The 13857-nt window shown below is 38.1% G+C and overlaps 2 protein-coding genes across 3 annotated transcripts in view; one reads left to right on the top strand and one right to left on the bottom strand.

Annotated features, from left to right (window-relative positions):
- The window catches only part of gnb4a (guanine nucleotide binding protein (G protein), beta polypeptide 4a), a 21045-nt gene extending 12214 nt beyond the window's left edge, over positions 1-8831 (top strand). For both annotated transcript variants that reach the window (XM_039649514.2, XM_039649513.2), the window contains exons 8-10: positions 452-653; positions 803-1019; positions 3750-8831. In XM_039649514.2, the coding sequence (XP_039505448.1) occupies positions 452-653; positions 803-1019; positions 3750-3856 (526 nt within the window). In that variant the 3' untranslated portion in view covers positions 3857-8831. The remainder of the gene's footprint in view (positions 1-451; positions 654-802; positions 1020-3749) is intronic.
- The window catches only part of mfn1a (mitofusin 1a), a 25614-nt gene continuing 19726 nt past the window's right edge, over positions 7970-13857 (bottom strand). The window contains exons 16-17 of the mRNA XM_039649507.2: positions 11940-12074; positions 7970-9091 (exon numbers count right to left, since the gene is read on the bottom strand). Coding sequence (XP_039505441.2) covers positions 9022-9091; positions 11940-12074 — 205 coding nt within the window. The 3' untranslated portion in view covers positions 7970-9021. The remainder of the gene's footprint in view (positions 9092-11939; positions 12075-13857) is intronic.

Below are 13857 nucleotides of genomic sequence, written 5' to 3' on the forward strand. Positions count from 1 at the left end.
GGGCATTTGGAAACAAAGCCAATTGTCTATTTCCGAATGTAATTGCATGCATCTCTGATGATTATACTGTGTGTGTTGGAAACAATCACAGATTAAACACACTTGCAAGTCGCAAGTGCGACATTATAGTTTTGCTGAGCTGAGTTTTGTCGCTGTAGTGGACATGTACCGTTAAAACAATCAGAGGATGGCGGGCCTTATTTACCCAAAACAAAACTGAGCATTTCGCCCTCTTCTTAGAAGTACCCAGATGTATAACGTATATCGTCATTAAGCCATATAAAAATATATGAAAGATTTGTCCAAAGTGCCCAGCCCTACCCTATGCAATCCTGATTGTTGAGCTCTGATAAAAGAGTTCATACTGCTAAGATAAAGAGTTGAAAACCCTTTTCTCAAGGTCTGTTTGATCTTGTACTGAATGTGAACCAGCTGTCCTCCCTCTTTGCAGTGCTCTCTGGGACATTGAGACCGGTCAGCAGACCACCACGTTCACAGGGCACAGTGGAGACGTGATGAGCCTGTCCCTCAGCCCTGACTCGAAGACCTTTGTGTCCGGTGCCTGCGACGCGTCCTCCAAACTGTGGGACATCCGAGACGGGATGTGCAGACAGTCTTTCACCGGACACGTGTCTGATATAAATGCTGTCTGTGTGAGTTTCAAAAAGGAAAAGTCCTCAGCATTGTCTGATGCTGGTTTACTTCTTATTGAGCCTCTGCAATGCTTTCATAATACTTGTTCAAAATTGTGCAAATGTTTACATCATCCCGTTTTAATAGTGCTCTCGTTTTTTTTTTCCAGTTCTTTCCAAACGGTAATGCGTTCACCACGGGCTCGGACGACGCGACTTGTCGTTTGTTTGACCTTCGTGCGGACCAGGAACTCATGATGTACTCGCATGACAACATTATCTGCGGCATCACCTCCGTGGCCTTCTCCAAGAGTGGCCGTCTACTGCTCGCTGGCTACGATGACTTCAACTGCAATGTGTGGGACACGCTTAAAGGAGAGCGTGCAGGTCAGTACTTCACACAACACTTTGACCACACGGGGGGAAAAACTCATTGACGGTTACCTAATCTGTGGAACCTGTTTGAGTTCTAGTGAAGCCATTCTGCTTTAAAGCACAGTAGAAAAAAGTCAAGTGGTCTCATCTCAGACAGTCCTCACTTTCGAAGCGGCATTGAGGCCATTTGTCATGGTTTTACTTTAGTAACACACCTTGGTGTTTTCACAAATGTTGTGTTAAAGAATCTCTTATGTGAATGAGGTAGTGATATTAGAGGAGAAACTGTCTTTATTTGCCTTCAGATATTCTAGGAGATGACTTAATACCTTGAAGCGGAAGCAGAAAACTTGAGCTTGCACCATCTGTGCTTGGGCCCTAATAAACTAGATGCTTGCATTATGATGATCCTCAAGCGAGGGACCTTCCTAGAATATTTATTGGCAGCTATTGTGTAAAACGTCAATTATAGGGACCAGGTTTCAAAATTAAATCTATTTTTATATTGTCATTGTATTAAAATACAAAGAAATTATGAAGATATCTATAAAATATTTAGTTTAGTTAACTATATCCCCCCCCACCGCTTTTACTGTTACATACATATGCATGCAGTTTTCATGACACTTTTTACAGTACTTTTTGTTCTACTATGGTTGCGTAACAGTAGTGAGGAAAGTTAGTTTGTTGCAAGAAAGGGATTATTTCCCACAAAGTGAGAAATATAGGCAGATTTACTGTAAACAAGCAAAAAATAAAAAGCAGCAGCTATTTGCACTGTGTAAATAACATATTTTACATGATAACAATAGATGCTATTTACACTAAGTGACAATAGCAAGACATTCTATTTACACTATATACAAGTAGTTGTTAGAATGTATACTTATAAATATTAGTGGCCAATACTATTTACACCTCAGTATTGTAGATGAACAAGATGCAATATAACAGTGTAAATTATTATATTTATTAAAAGGGTGCTGCCTTATTGGGACAATATACAACTATTTCCAAGAATGTTGAAATTAATTTCCTATTGGTTCGAATAGCAGCAGCAGTATTGTTAAATCGACTGTCGACAAATTTGTAAAAAAAAAATTTGTAATAGTTTTTCATCAACATTATTTAATTTCTCTAAACTGATGTTTTTTACTTGTGGAAGTTCAATAAACTTGCATTTTTAAGTTGTATTTTTTTGCATTTCAAGAGGTTGTAACAGTTACACAAACACATTGGCCCTCATTTATCATTCTTGCGTAGAAACGGTCTATGTTGGCGTAAGATTATGCTTACACTCCTCTCACCGCCTGATTTATGAAGCTGTGCGTACCTTTGACATCCAGGTGTACGCAATGCTTGCCCTTGATAAATCCCGCGGCCGAAATCGATCGTCATTAGAATAACACGCCCCTAAATGTTTAAGTCTCCGCTCCCCCCACGCCCTCATTTTACGCCATGGACACACGGAAGACGGCAAAGAAGAGAAACTTCTCTGACGTGATGCCGAAATGACCTATCACAACAATGCATTATTTTACAACACGTCTTTTGAATTAGCGTTCAATTTAGAATCGCTTCACATGTATTGGGATGTACAATAGTGATGATGATGATGATGATGTGATGTGGAGTACCATTCATTCACATTAATAATTGCATGACAATTTTCAATATTCTTCTTCTTATTATTATGATTTGTATTATTAATGGCGCTTGTTATTTAGAAGAAGAATGGCGTTATTATTTTTGTATTATAATTATATGTAAAAGAAGAGGAATGTATTTTTTATTACTTTGTCAGTCTGAATTATTTTTTGGTCATTGAAAGCCTTTCATTATCGAACCCAGTCCGTGCGCACCTGCCGGGGCTTACCCTGAAACGGCAGGGTAAAGTCCACAGGCTCGCAACTGAAGGAATGCTTACTAATCAAATGCCTTGGTAAAGTCTCACAAATTAAACATTGAAGTCCATGTTGCACAAAAATAAATACTGAAGTTTATAATTACTATGTTGTTGTTTTTTACACTGGGTCATAATATATCATATATTTTAGTTTGCCAGTGCGTTTTGTGGTGGTAGGAATTTTTCTGCGCATTTCCGCACTAACTCAAAACGTGCGTACACCACCTCCTGAGCTGGTGTAGGATTTGAGCGTACGCCAACGTCCATATTGATAAATCTCAAAGTCTCCGTGGTTTTGGGTGTACGCTGAAAATTTGGTGTACGCACTTTTGATAAATGAGGGCCATTGTGTACATACTCGTTGAAATCAAAGTTCACTAAAGAGAAAACTAATCACTCTGATGGAGACTTGAAATATTACTACTTTTACAACAAAGTGTAATCAGAAACTCTACATGCAGCTAAAACATTTAAGTATGAATAACAAATATTTATGGCATAATCCCCCATGCAAAGAATTGACCGTTCTTATAACCCTGTTCGTTGGACCTGCATTGGTTTGCGTCCCATGCGTTCAGCGGTCTGTTGCTAAGCATCTAACCTTCTAACAGCGCATTTTCACGCTGTACATGTTTGGCACTGCAATGCGGGGTTAATCACTCCTAAGCAGGGGTTCATAACCCTGGGTAAAAAAGCAGTGGTAACCCCGCTTTGAAATTACAAGTGTGAAACGTTCCTCTACCCAGGGTTAAATGCAGAGTTTAGAATGAAAGATAACCCAGGGTTAAGTCTGTAAAATGCTTCTGTTATTCATGCCTGCTGTTGTGTTTTTGAAGGCGTTCTGGCTGGGCATGACAACAGGGTCAGCTGTTTGGGGGTGACCAGTGACGGCATGGCTGTGGCCACCGGTTCTTGGGACAGCTTCCTAAGGATATGGAACTGACCTCACTGGACAGTACTTCGGGGAGCCACTCTTTCTGATAACAAGAGTCACTGTAGTGCACCACTGCCACACAGGACCCCTCCCTCTCCTTCCCCTCCTTACAGATGACCTGGTTTTCTTCTCTCCGCACTATCCCACTATCCTACAGTCAGTCAAAGAGGTGAGGACCAGCAGTGAAGAGCCTCCGCTGGCTCTGTCTGTCTCTCGGGCTTCACATCTCGACTCGAGAGGTGCGGAACAGACTGTGTTGTATATATCCGCCATTCTTTATGCTTGTATGTATAACATATGCACTTCTGACAGTGTTTGGATGTTCTGGTGTTTGGATACTCGTGATGGGTGTCTTAGCTGTGCCTGTTTTTTTTTTTCCTGCGTAATTTTTTTTTCTTAGTTCCCAATCACAGTGCTATTTGCCACACACAATGCCACACCGAAGGATGATGCTGCCACAGTGTTGTAGGCCATCAGTGTTTGACCTTAAGTTTAGTTTGCTTTGGCTAGTATCGTCAGTTTTGGCCTGTTCTGTCATAAATGGTTCAGGTTGGTTGAGTGTAGTTGTGTGAGAAACACTGATGTCACTGAGCTTGTGTTCGCCATCCTCGAAGCCTGACAGAAATGTTTGGCATGTTTCATGGTATTAGACTGTATTACTGACTGCACAGAAGGACTTACCATCAGCCTGTCTGTCCCTTCTGTCTTTACTATCACTAGATATACTCTGAGATTTGCTGCTTTCCATACTGATCCAGCTGGACTTGTGTGATGCATTTATGGTTAAAGGGATAGTTACCCACAAGTGAAAATTGACGTCATTTACTCACCATCATGTTGTTCTTCTATGACTTTGTTTCTTCTGTCGAAAATAGAAAAACTCAGAAGAAGACTGTGCTGTTCTTTGTTTTCCAAGCAATGGCAGTAAATGGGGACTGATGCATTTTTGCTTCAGAAACAGGATACAGACGACTTGTGCTCTACATTCTAAGTCTTCTGAAGACGTACAAGAGACTGACTAAGAAACGAACTGAAATTTAATTTGATTATCTACATTTAACCTCTGCATCCAGTTCAAGTGGGTTGAACTCAAGAACTGAATCGGCACAAAGCAATTCATGACCCTTCCAGGAAGACCTGGTGCATTTGCCATTATCAGTAAATAACGGCTTCAGATCTGTTGTTCCTGTTTGTCGGCTTGTACAGCTTAAGATGACATGGGGTTTGGCCTGTAAAACATTTGGTCCTTGTTCATGGTGCTTTTAAATCCGTGTGAGCACAAAAAAATGATAATTATTTGGGTTTGAAACAGTTTGAGGGTGAGTAGATGACGCATTCTGAAGGTTTGGTTTAGTCATAATTTGTTTGAATTCAAACACCAAGCATGGCCTTGATGCTTTGTGACTCTTTGCCATTGGTTAGCAGGCTGGAAGTGCAACCTAATACCTAACAAGAGGCCTTGGTCACTGCCACTCTGACATTGTCTGCCTTCCTACACACACTATGAGCATCTGCCCTTCTTAGATGAGGAACTAGCTAGGACTGTATGCTTTTGCACTAGAAAATAGTCACGCAAAACAACACACATTGGTGTTTCTGCATGTATTTGAATTAATGTGCTTAGATTCTATGACAAGAAAGCTGAAAAGCTGTTGTGGACCACAAGCTACACTGTGCATTTTTCACAAATGTGAGAATTGAAGGTATAGAGCCGTCTACCTTTTTGTGTAAAACAAAACCTTACAGTCAGTAATCACCTTAATTTTGTGCCAATCAGTATGAATGAATCTACGGACTGGCTTAGTGAGCATAAAACAATGGTATATGTATTTATTTTCCTGTTTAGTTGTTTAGTTGTGGGCTTTGTCTTTTTTTTTTTTCTGATACATTACAAATACAGGCAAAATGAATCAATTTTCAATACCAGATTGCATTCAGTATTCTGAATAGATTTGTTTCTTTTTTGACATTACTGGTAAACTTTTGTAACGCAATTATTTTGAGTTTTCTGTTGAATCATCCAGTTAGTTATGATATGCAAGGATATCCGACAAATGTTGAAGTAATGTTCCTCAGTTGTTTTTTTTTAGTGTTTACAACATTTAGAATGTTGAATTAAAGGTATAGTTCACTTTGAAATTAATTTTTGATATGTTTTAGCTTACCTTAAGGGCATACAAAATCTAGGTTTCTTTGTTTCCACAGTATTTTCAATTTTGGATATTTTTAGGTCAAACCGTTCTTGTCTGTCAGTCATATAATGGAGGTATATGGGGTCCATCTCAAAGAGCATGCACAGAGAAGTCCAAATTAAACATGATTTAGTGACTTGTAAATGTAAGTACACATTGATGGCCTAAGACACACGAAACGAGTGGTTTGTGTGAGAAAACGAACAGTATTTATATCGTTTTTACCTCTTGTAATCAGTCACGTACAAGTACTCTGAGGGCGCTTCTGTCTGCGCAAGCGCCGGAAAGCCCCGGAAGTGATCTCTTGTACGTTACTCATTGTTTACACAGAGATTTTAGAAGTGTTACACTTCACTGTGAAGATCTAAACATATTTAGATATACAGGAAATTGCAGTGGCGAAAAAAAAGACGATTTCGGTATATCAACAGACAGCGTTGATTTTTATTTTTTTTGCAACCGTGCAAGAGATCACTTCCGGCACTTTCCGGCGCTTGCACAGACCAAAGCGCCGTGCCTTTAGATCAGTTGGACATGGCTGTGGTTACAAGAGGTAAAACGATATAAATACTGTTAGTTTTCTCACAAAAACCGCTCGTTTCGTGTCTTAGGCCATCAATGTGTACTTACATTCACGAGTCATTAAATCATGTTTAATCTGGTCTTCTCTGTGCATGCTCTTTGAGGTGGTGACCATATATACCACCATTATATGACTGACAGACAAGAACGGTTTGACCTAAAAGTATCCAAATTGAAAATGCTGTGGGAACAAAGACGCATACAATACATCTTGGATGCCCTTGAGGTATGCTAAAACATCAAAAATTAATTTCAAAGTGAACAATCCCTTTAAGGTCCATGAAGAACGTTGCATTGTACAATGAAGGCAAAAAGTGTATTAACCTAAAATGATTTATTAAAACCAACGTAATTCATATGAAATCCAAGCCTCGTCAAAATATAGCCATTTAGTCCTACAATTGAATTGAAGAAATGTTCCAGTCGCAATACAAGTTAAGCAATACGAACAATGCTAGTCAAGTAATTTTGGCTCATCCCTTTTTTTTTCTGGGAAAAATAGGGCACTTGCAATGAAAATAAGGAAAATGAATATAAGTTTTCTAAATCATCATTCCTGTGGTTGTTGTTTTTCTTTTTCTATAAAAGTCCTCTTCATTGAGGACTTTACATAATCGTGACAGGAGTTGATATTGGTTAAATTTGGGAAGGCAGCTTAAAAACGCTGTTAACATGAGACTAAATTTAAGTGTTATACTTTAGAAGTTGTATTTTGGTGTAGACATCACTGCTCTATTTAATTTTATTGCAAGTGCCTTTAACCTTGATTTTTTTTTGTGTGTGTTTGAAGACTAAAATGTCTCGACCTTAACTTGCATTGAACCTGGAACATTCATTTCAGATTATTTAAAAGTTCAACCTGACGTTCCCAGTTCGTCCATACATATGCATGACCATAAGGAGCAAGCTACATCCTATCCTATGGATATTTCAGCGAGCTTACTGAGCCTTATCCTATGGATAAGATCAAACATCGTGCCAGCGACACGACAGTGAAATCAGCTTGCTCCTTCAACAGGTCACAAACAACACCTGAACGGTTTCTGATTCACCTGCGCTCGTGCAAAGCTTTGCGAAGAACTGAATCATTGTGAGCCGTTACCAACTGTGAAAATCATTTTAAAGCTTAAGTGTTAGAACTACCATATTTAAATGACGCGGCTTCTGAGATACGATACGCACTTGGTGCATTACTTATGACGCGAGCCTTGAATATTTATATTTTCTGAAAACAGTTTCCCTCGCAACATTGGTTTTCCAAGTGTGCTGGCCTTGTCGTTAGAGGAAGTGAGCAAGAGCTGCATTTTTCTGAATCGGAACTAGGCCATGGTTGTTTTTGCTGAGGTGGTTGCACTGCCAAACGTCGAAATTACTGCACTGAAACCCTAAGGCTGATTTCCTTCTTGCAGCGGTTCACATCAATCACATGATCACAAAACTACACAGGAACACCCTGCCTTCAACTCTAAAAATGAAAGCGTATCAGAGGTAATGCAATGTTTGCTGTATTCAAAGGTGTTAACGTCGGTTAGCACATTTAAAGCAGTGCACCACCTTTAAAAAACAGTGTTTGTCGGGTGATGGCTTTTTCACTCGCTACATTTCAGACAAAACCCTTTTTTTTTTTTTTGTTTGTTTCCATTTGTAAACACACACGACAACGATAACCCAAGTGCAATCTTTCAAGCACAGTAACGACAGACTGTCAACAACCCTTAAAACAAATTGTGGTTTACCAAAAAGCAAGCTCGCGTGATTCATAGTGGTTTATGTATTTTTTTATAGCGATAGATCCACTTATGGATGTTCATTGTGTAAAATAAATGATCCTGGATGGTCCTGCATATGTCGTAACTATCTGATTAAAGACCAAAATGATTTAGTTCTGAATTCACTTTAGTAATTCTGAGTTCTGTGCTTCTGTCCCTCACTGTGTGTGTATTTCATGGACAAAACCAGCAGACATAACTGCCTTTTTATTCTAACACACATTCCTCTTAATTCACTTTAACTGCTTTATTGAAAACCGATTTGTATTATTTTATGTTGGTTCAGTAAACAATTATCACTTGCTGTGGAATCTTTTTTATTTTATTTTATTGTTGTTAATTATGATTTTTTTTTTTTAACACCCAGAATTTATTTGTATTTGTGCAGTGGCAGTGACACCTGTTACTATTTGTTCTCATAACCAATAAAGGCTTTTCATCAAGGAGGTCGTCTGCATATTATTAACTTGCTATAAGAGTCTTGTCAGTGAGAAATCTGGCTTCCTGAGGCTTGTATGAAATACTGAAATAAAATAAATGTAGACTCTCTTTAAACTTCGTTTTAGCAGATTTTGGGTTGTTCCAGCTCTGAACACTGGAGGACAGTCTTACTCCTTTCTTGCTGCTCTGGTTAATGTTGAATCTGCAGATACTGTGCTGAAAACGACTCCAGCTGTGACTCCAGATCAGTGGCTTTGTGCCTGAGAATAAAACGAGACCAGTATTATCGGTTAAGACCACTTAAACAGAAGTTTGTAATTTTTTTTTTAAACAAAAGTGTCACCAGTTTTTTTTTTTTCCCCAGATGAGATTCCACAAATACTTCCCTCTATCTGTTTGTAAAGCTCTTATATTAATGATTAAGCCAGTGTTACAGTGTTAGGGTGGTTGGGAGAGCAATCTCACAAAAAAAAAAAAAAAAAAAAAACAGGTTTAAAGGGCAAGAAAAGTGTTTACAGGCATTTATTGTCATGGTGACTAACACTAAACTGGTTGGGGAAAGTTTTGTTCTGGGTATGAGATTGTGAACATACTGAATGAATAAGCTGTGAGAGCCCAGTGGCAGATCTCTTATGAAATAAAGCCCTGCCACCTGTATCTCCAAATTAAATTGCACTTTAATGTAATAAGCAGCATTTTAACCATTTACTGATATTTAAATTAAATAATCACATTTATAGTGTATTTACAGTATTGTGTTTGCTGTAATTTTAAGCTGCATTCTAAAATGTTCTTCGCAGGTTATACTGAGAACAACGGCACTCGTTACCAAATAAAACTGACTTTATTATTTTTGAGGCATTTGAAAATATATTGATGTTTACAAGTACTTAAAGGAGAAGTTCACTTCTAAATTAAAACTTCCTGATAATTTACTCACCCACATGTCATCCAAGATAGTCATGTCTTGTCTTTCTTCAGTCGAAAAGAAATTAAGGTTTTTGATGAAAACGTTCCAGGATTTTCTCCATATAATGGACTTCATTGGGAACCAAACGGTTCAAGGTCCAAATGAGAGTTTCAGTGCAGCTTCAAAGGGCTTTAACCCCTTAACTGTCACCCCCCCCCCCCTTTTTTTTTTGAGAATGGGGGTTAAATGCTCTATTCACACTTAAATGGTTGTAATTCAAGAATGCCTTGGAATATATACCCAAGTTTGTTTGTTTTTTAAAGAAAACACTCAGCAGATTATTGCTGAAGTGAAAACGCTTAAAAAAATGAAAGTATGAAAAAGTTATGGAAGTTTTAATTCACAGTAAATCAAATATACTGTACTATATATTTTTTATTTTATATAAAATATATATTTTACAAAATATTTCTACTCTAAAATTACTATAAAATCAAAGCCATAAATCTAACCAAGTTATGTTCCAAATTTGAAGTTGATATCACAAAAATTGAAGTTCCCATGAGATTTTGTTTAGGCGTAGTACCAAAAATAGCCACGGGTGCCATTGAATTCCATTGAATTTAGTTGTGTACATTCTGCCTTAACAAATTAATACATTTCTGTCCAAATATCAATTTTGTCACAAAATTTGGAACCTTGAGACTCAGACCTTTCTGACAATATGTGTTTTGTCAAGATTAGAAAAGGTTTTGATCATAAATTATGAAATATAAGGATGCCCAAAAGGGGAGGAGCCTCATAAAATAAGTACCGTTTCTATGGTAACTCAACGTTCAATTATAAAATGGTTTTCACAGGATGAATTCTGAGTTTATAAGCTTTCAAATGATACCTAATTTATGATAACTACTAAAATATGTGATATAATAAAAAAAGGCGATAAAATTTTTTATTATATATTAGAGGACATTATATACATATATATTATAATTTTTAGAGGATAATGTTATACTATACTTTTTATTTTTTATTGAAAAATACTTGATTTTATGTTTTATTATGAACTTTTAGCATAAAAACAGAAGTTTCAATGATTAAAAGTGGGTGCATCAACTTTTTGTGACAAAGGTCAGACCTCCTGTTATGATGCAGATTTTTTTAGGTGCACTCTTGTCATTCATTAATTACTCTTCCTACATCATTTTTAACACAAAACAGGGGTCGAATATTTAATTAGAAGTCTTAGACCTTTCCAAAAATATATCATTTGTCATAATTTATATATTACATAATTTGTCATAAAGTTAGGCGTCCCGGTACCGGGACGGTGACAGTTAAGGGGTTTTAAACGACACCAGACAATGAAAAAGGGTCTTATCTAAGACCCTTCGAGTCATAACTCGAAAAAAGATTTGTTCATTTTGATGAGTCACGAACTCTCATCACAGAACAGAGCAAGGCGAGCATTTGTGCTTATAAAACTTAAATATTTTTTAAATGACCGATCATTTCGCTTGATAAGACCCTTATTCATCGTCTGGTGTCGTTTGAAGTTACACTGAAACTCACTTTTGGACCTTGAACCGTTTGGTTCCCATTGAAGTCCAAAATATGGAGAAAATCCTGGAATGTTTTCATCAAAAACCTTAATTTCTTTTCGACTGAAGATAGAAAGACATGGACATCTTGGATGACATGGGGGTGAGTAAATTATCAGCAAAAGTTTTTTTTAAAGTGAACGACTCCTTTTAAGGTTCTTGTGTAAAACTTTCCAGGATTTTTCTCCATATAGTGGACTTCAACGGGAACCAGACAGGTTAAAGGTCCAAATTGCTGCTTCACAGGGCTCTACTATACACATCTTGGATGACGTGGGGTGGCCTTTGAAAAAGGTTTTCAAAGTGCAAGTTTTTGTCATGTCTTCAATCTCCAAAAGACTTTGTCTTTGTATGTTAAGCTGAACGAATACTATTTTAAGTATTAAATAAATATAATCTTGAAGTCATAAAATACAGTTTAAATTTCTAGTGTTGTAGAAAATAAAAAAGCAAGCGAACATGCAATGTTGTTTAATGATGCTGCCACACCTTTCCTGTGCTTACAGAATTGCCAAATGAGAAAGATTTTCTTCCAATTACGGGTAATTATCTACAGTGAGCTGTCATTCTCTCTCACGCACACCATGACTCTTCTACCTGAGGGTTTTGGAGCGTCTCTGGACACTCTCCAGGCGCTGGATCCTGGCGCTCAGTCTGCGGATCTCAGTTTCAAGCTCCATCTCGCTCTTGTCAACCTGTTGGCACATGCGGGCGAAAACGGCCACCATCTCCCTGCAAGAACCCAGATAAGCATATCCTTCACACATCACCCGCACACCCTCATCCATCCGAGAATATCATATAAACCAATATTTCAAACATCTCGGTATGTTTGTATGCAGGTCCGCAGTTTGTCTTTGTTTCATCTGTCATCGGCTTGTAGATGAAATATTCACTTCAATAATCACTGCCATGATTAAGTGCTGCGAAAGCCAGGTGATGTCTATTATTTACCTTTTATTAAGCCCATGTCCTTCAGTGTGCAAAGTTGACAAGGACAGATTTGAATTTTAAATGATGGCTCACTTAAAAATTAAAAATAGCCCATGATTTACTCACCCTCAAGTCATCTTAGGTGTATATGACATTCTTCTTTCAGACGAATACAGTCGGAGTTACACTAAAAAATGTTCTGGCACTTCCAAGCTTTAAAATGGCAGTGAATGACTGTTTTTGTTCATAAAATTGCATCGATCCATCATAAAAGTGCATCTATCCATCATAAAAGCGCATCTGTCCGTCATAAAAGCGCATCTATCCATCATAAAAGCGCATCTGTCCATCATAAAAGTGCATCTGTCCGTCATAAAAGCGCATCTGTCCATCATAAAAGCGCATCTGTCCATCTGTCCATCATAAAAGCGCATCTGTCCGTCATAAAAGCGCATCTGTCCATCATAAAAGCGCATCTGTCCGTCATAAAAGCGCATCTGTCCATCATAAAAGCGCATCTGTCCGTCATAAAAGCGCATCTGTCCATCATAAAAGCACATCTGTCCGTCATAAAAGCGCATCTGTCCATCATAAAAGCGCATCTATCCATCATAAAAGCACATCTGTCCGTCATAAAAGCGCATCCATCCATCATAAAAGCGCATCTGCCCATCATAAAAGCGCATCTGTCCATCATAAAAGCGCATCTGTCCATCATAAAAGCGCATCTGTCCGTCATAAAAGCGCATCTGTCCATCATAAAAGCACATCTGTCCGTCATAAAAGCGCATCTGTCCATCATAAAAGCGCATCTATCCATCATAAAAGCACATCTGTCCGTCATAAAAGCGCATCCATCCATCATAAAAGCGCATCTGCCCATCATAAAAGCGCATCTATCCATCATAAAAGTGCATCTGTCCATCATAAAAGCGCATCTGTCCATCATAAAAGCGCATCTGTCCATCATAAAAGCACATCTGTCCGTCATAAAAGCGCATCTGTTCATCATAAAAGCGCATCTGTCCATCATAAAAGCGCATCTATCCATCATAAAAGCGCATCTATCCATCATAAAAGCGCATCTATCCATCATAAAAGCGCATCTATCCATCATAATTGCTCCACAGTCCACACGGCTCAGAGAGTTAATAAAGGTCTTCTGAAGTGAAGCCATACATTTTTGTAAGAATGTGTAATTTCTTAATGGTATGGTATCTTGTTTTGAATTAATTTGGCTTGAAGTGGGAATTCAAAGAATAGAGATTCAGCTTTAAGGCCTGTAAACACCGGGACGAATATTAGCGCGCGTTATTTGACAGCGTTTTTCAACGCGTTTTTTGTTCACACTCAAGCGATTTTCGGTGACGATGAGCCGAGTGAACATGCAAATTCATTCCCTGACATTAGATGGCGCCAATTTTCTCTGCAATACCACTCCATAACAGTTCTCTTTTATCAAGATGTGTGTAGTCGCTGTCGCGTTTGCCATTATAGTTCTTTATGTTCTATCACCAACGAGAACATCAGCTCTACATTCATCTTGCTTTGCATCTTCCTCGTCTTATTTCTTTATGGCTGT

Source organism: Pimephales promelas, chromosome 5 (genome assembly GCF_988280905.1).
Source record: "Pimephales promelas chromosome 5, fPimPro1.hap1.1, whole genome shotgun sequence".
Classification (NCBI taxonomy): Eukaryota; Metazoa; Chordata; class Actinopteri; order Cypriniformes; family Leuciscidae; genus Pimephales; species Pimephales promelas.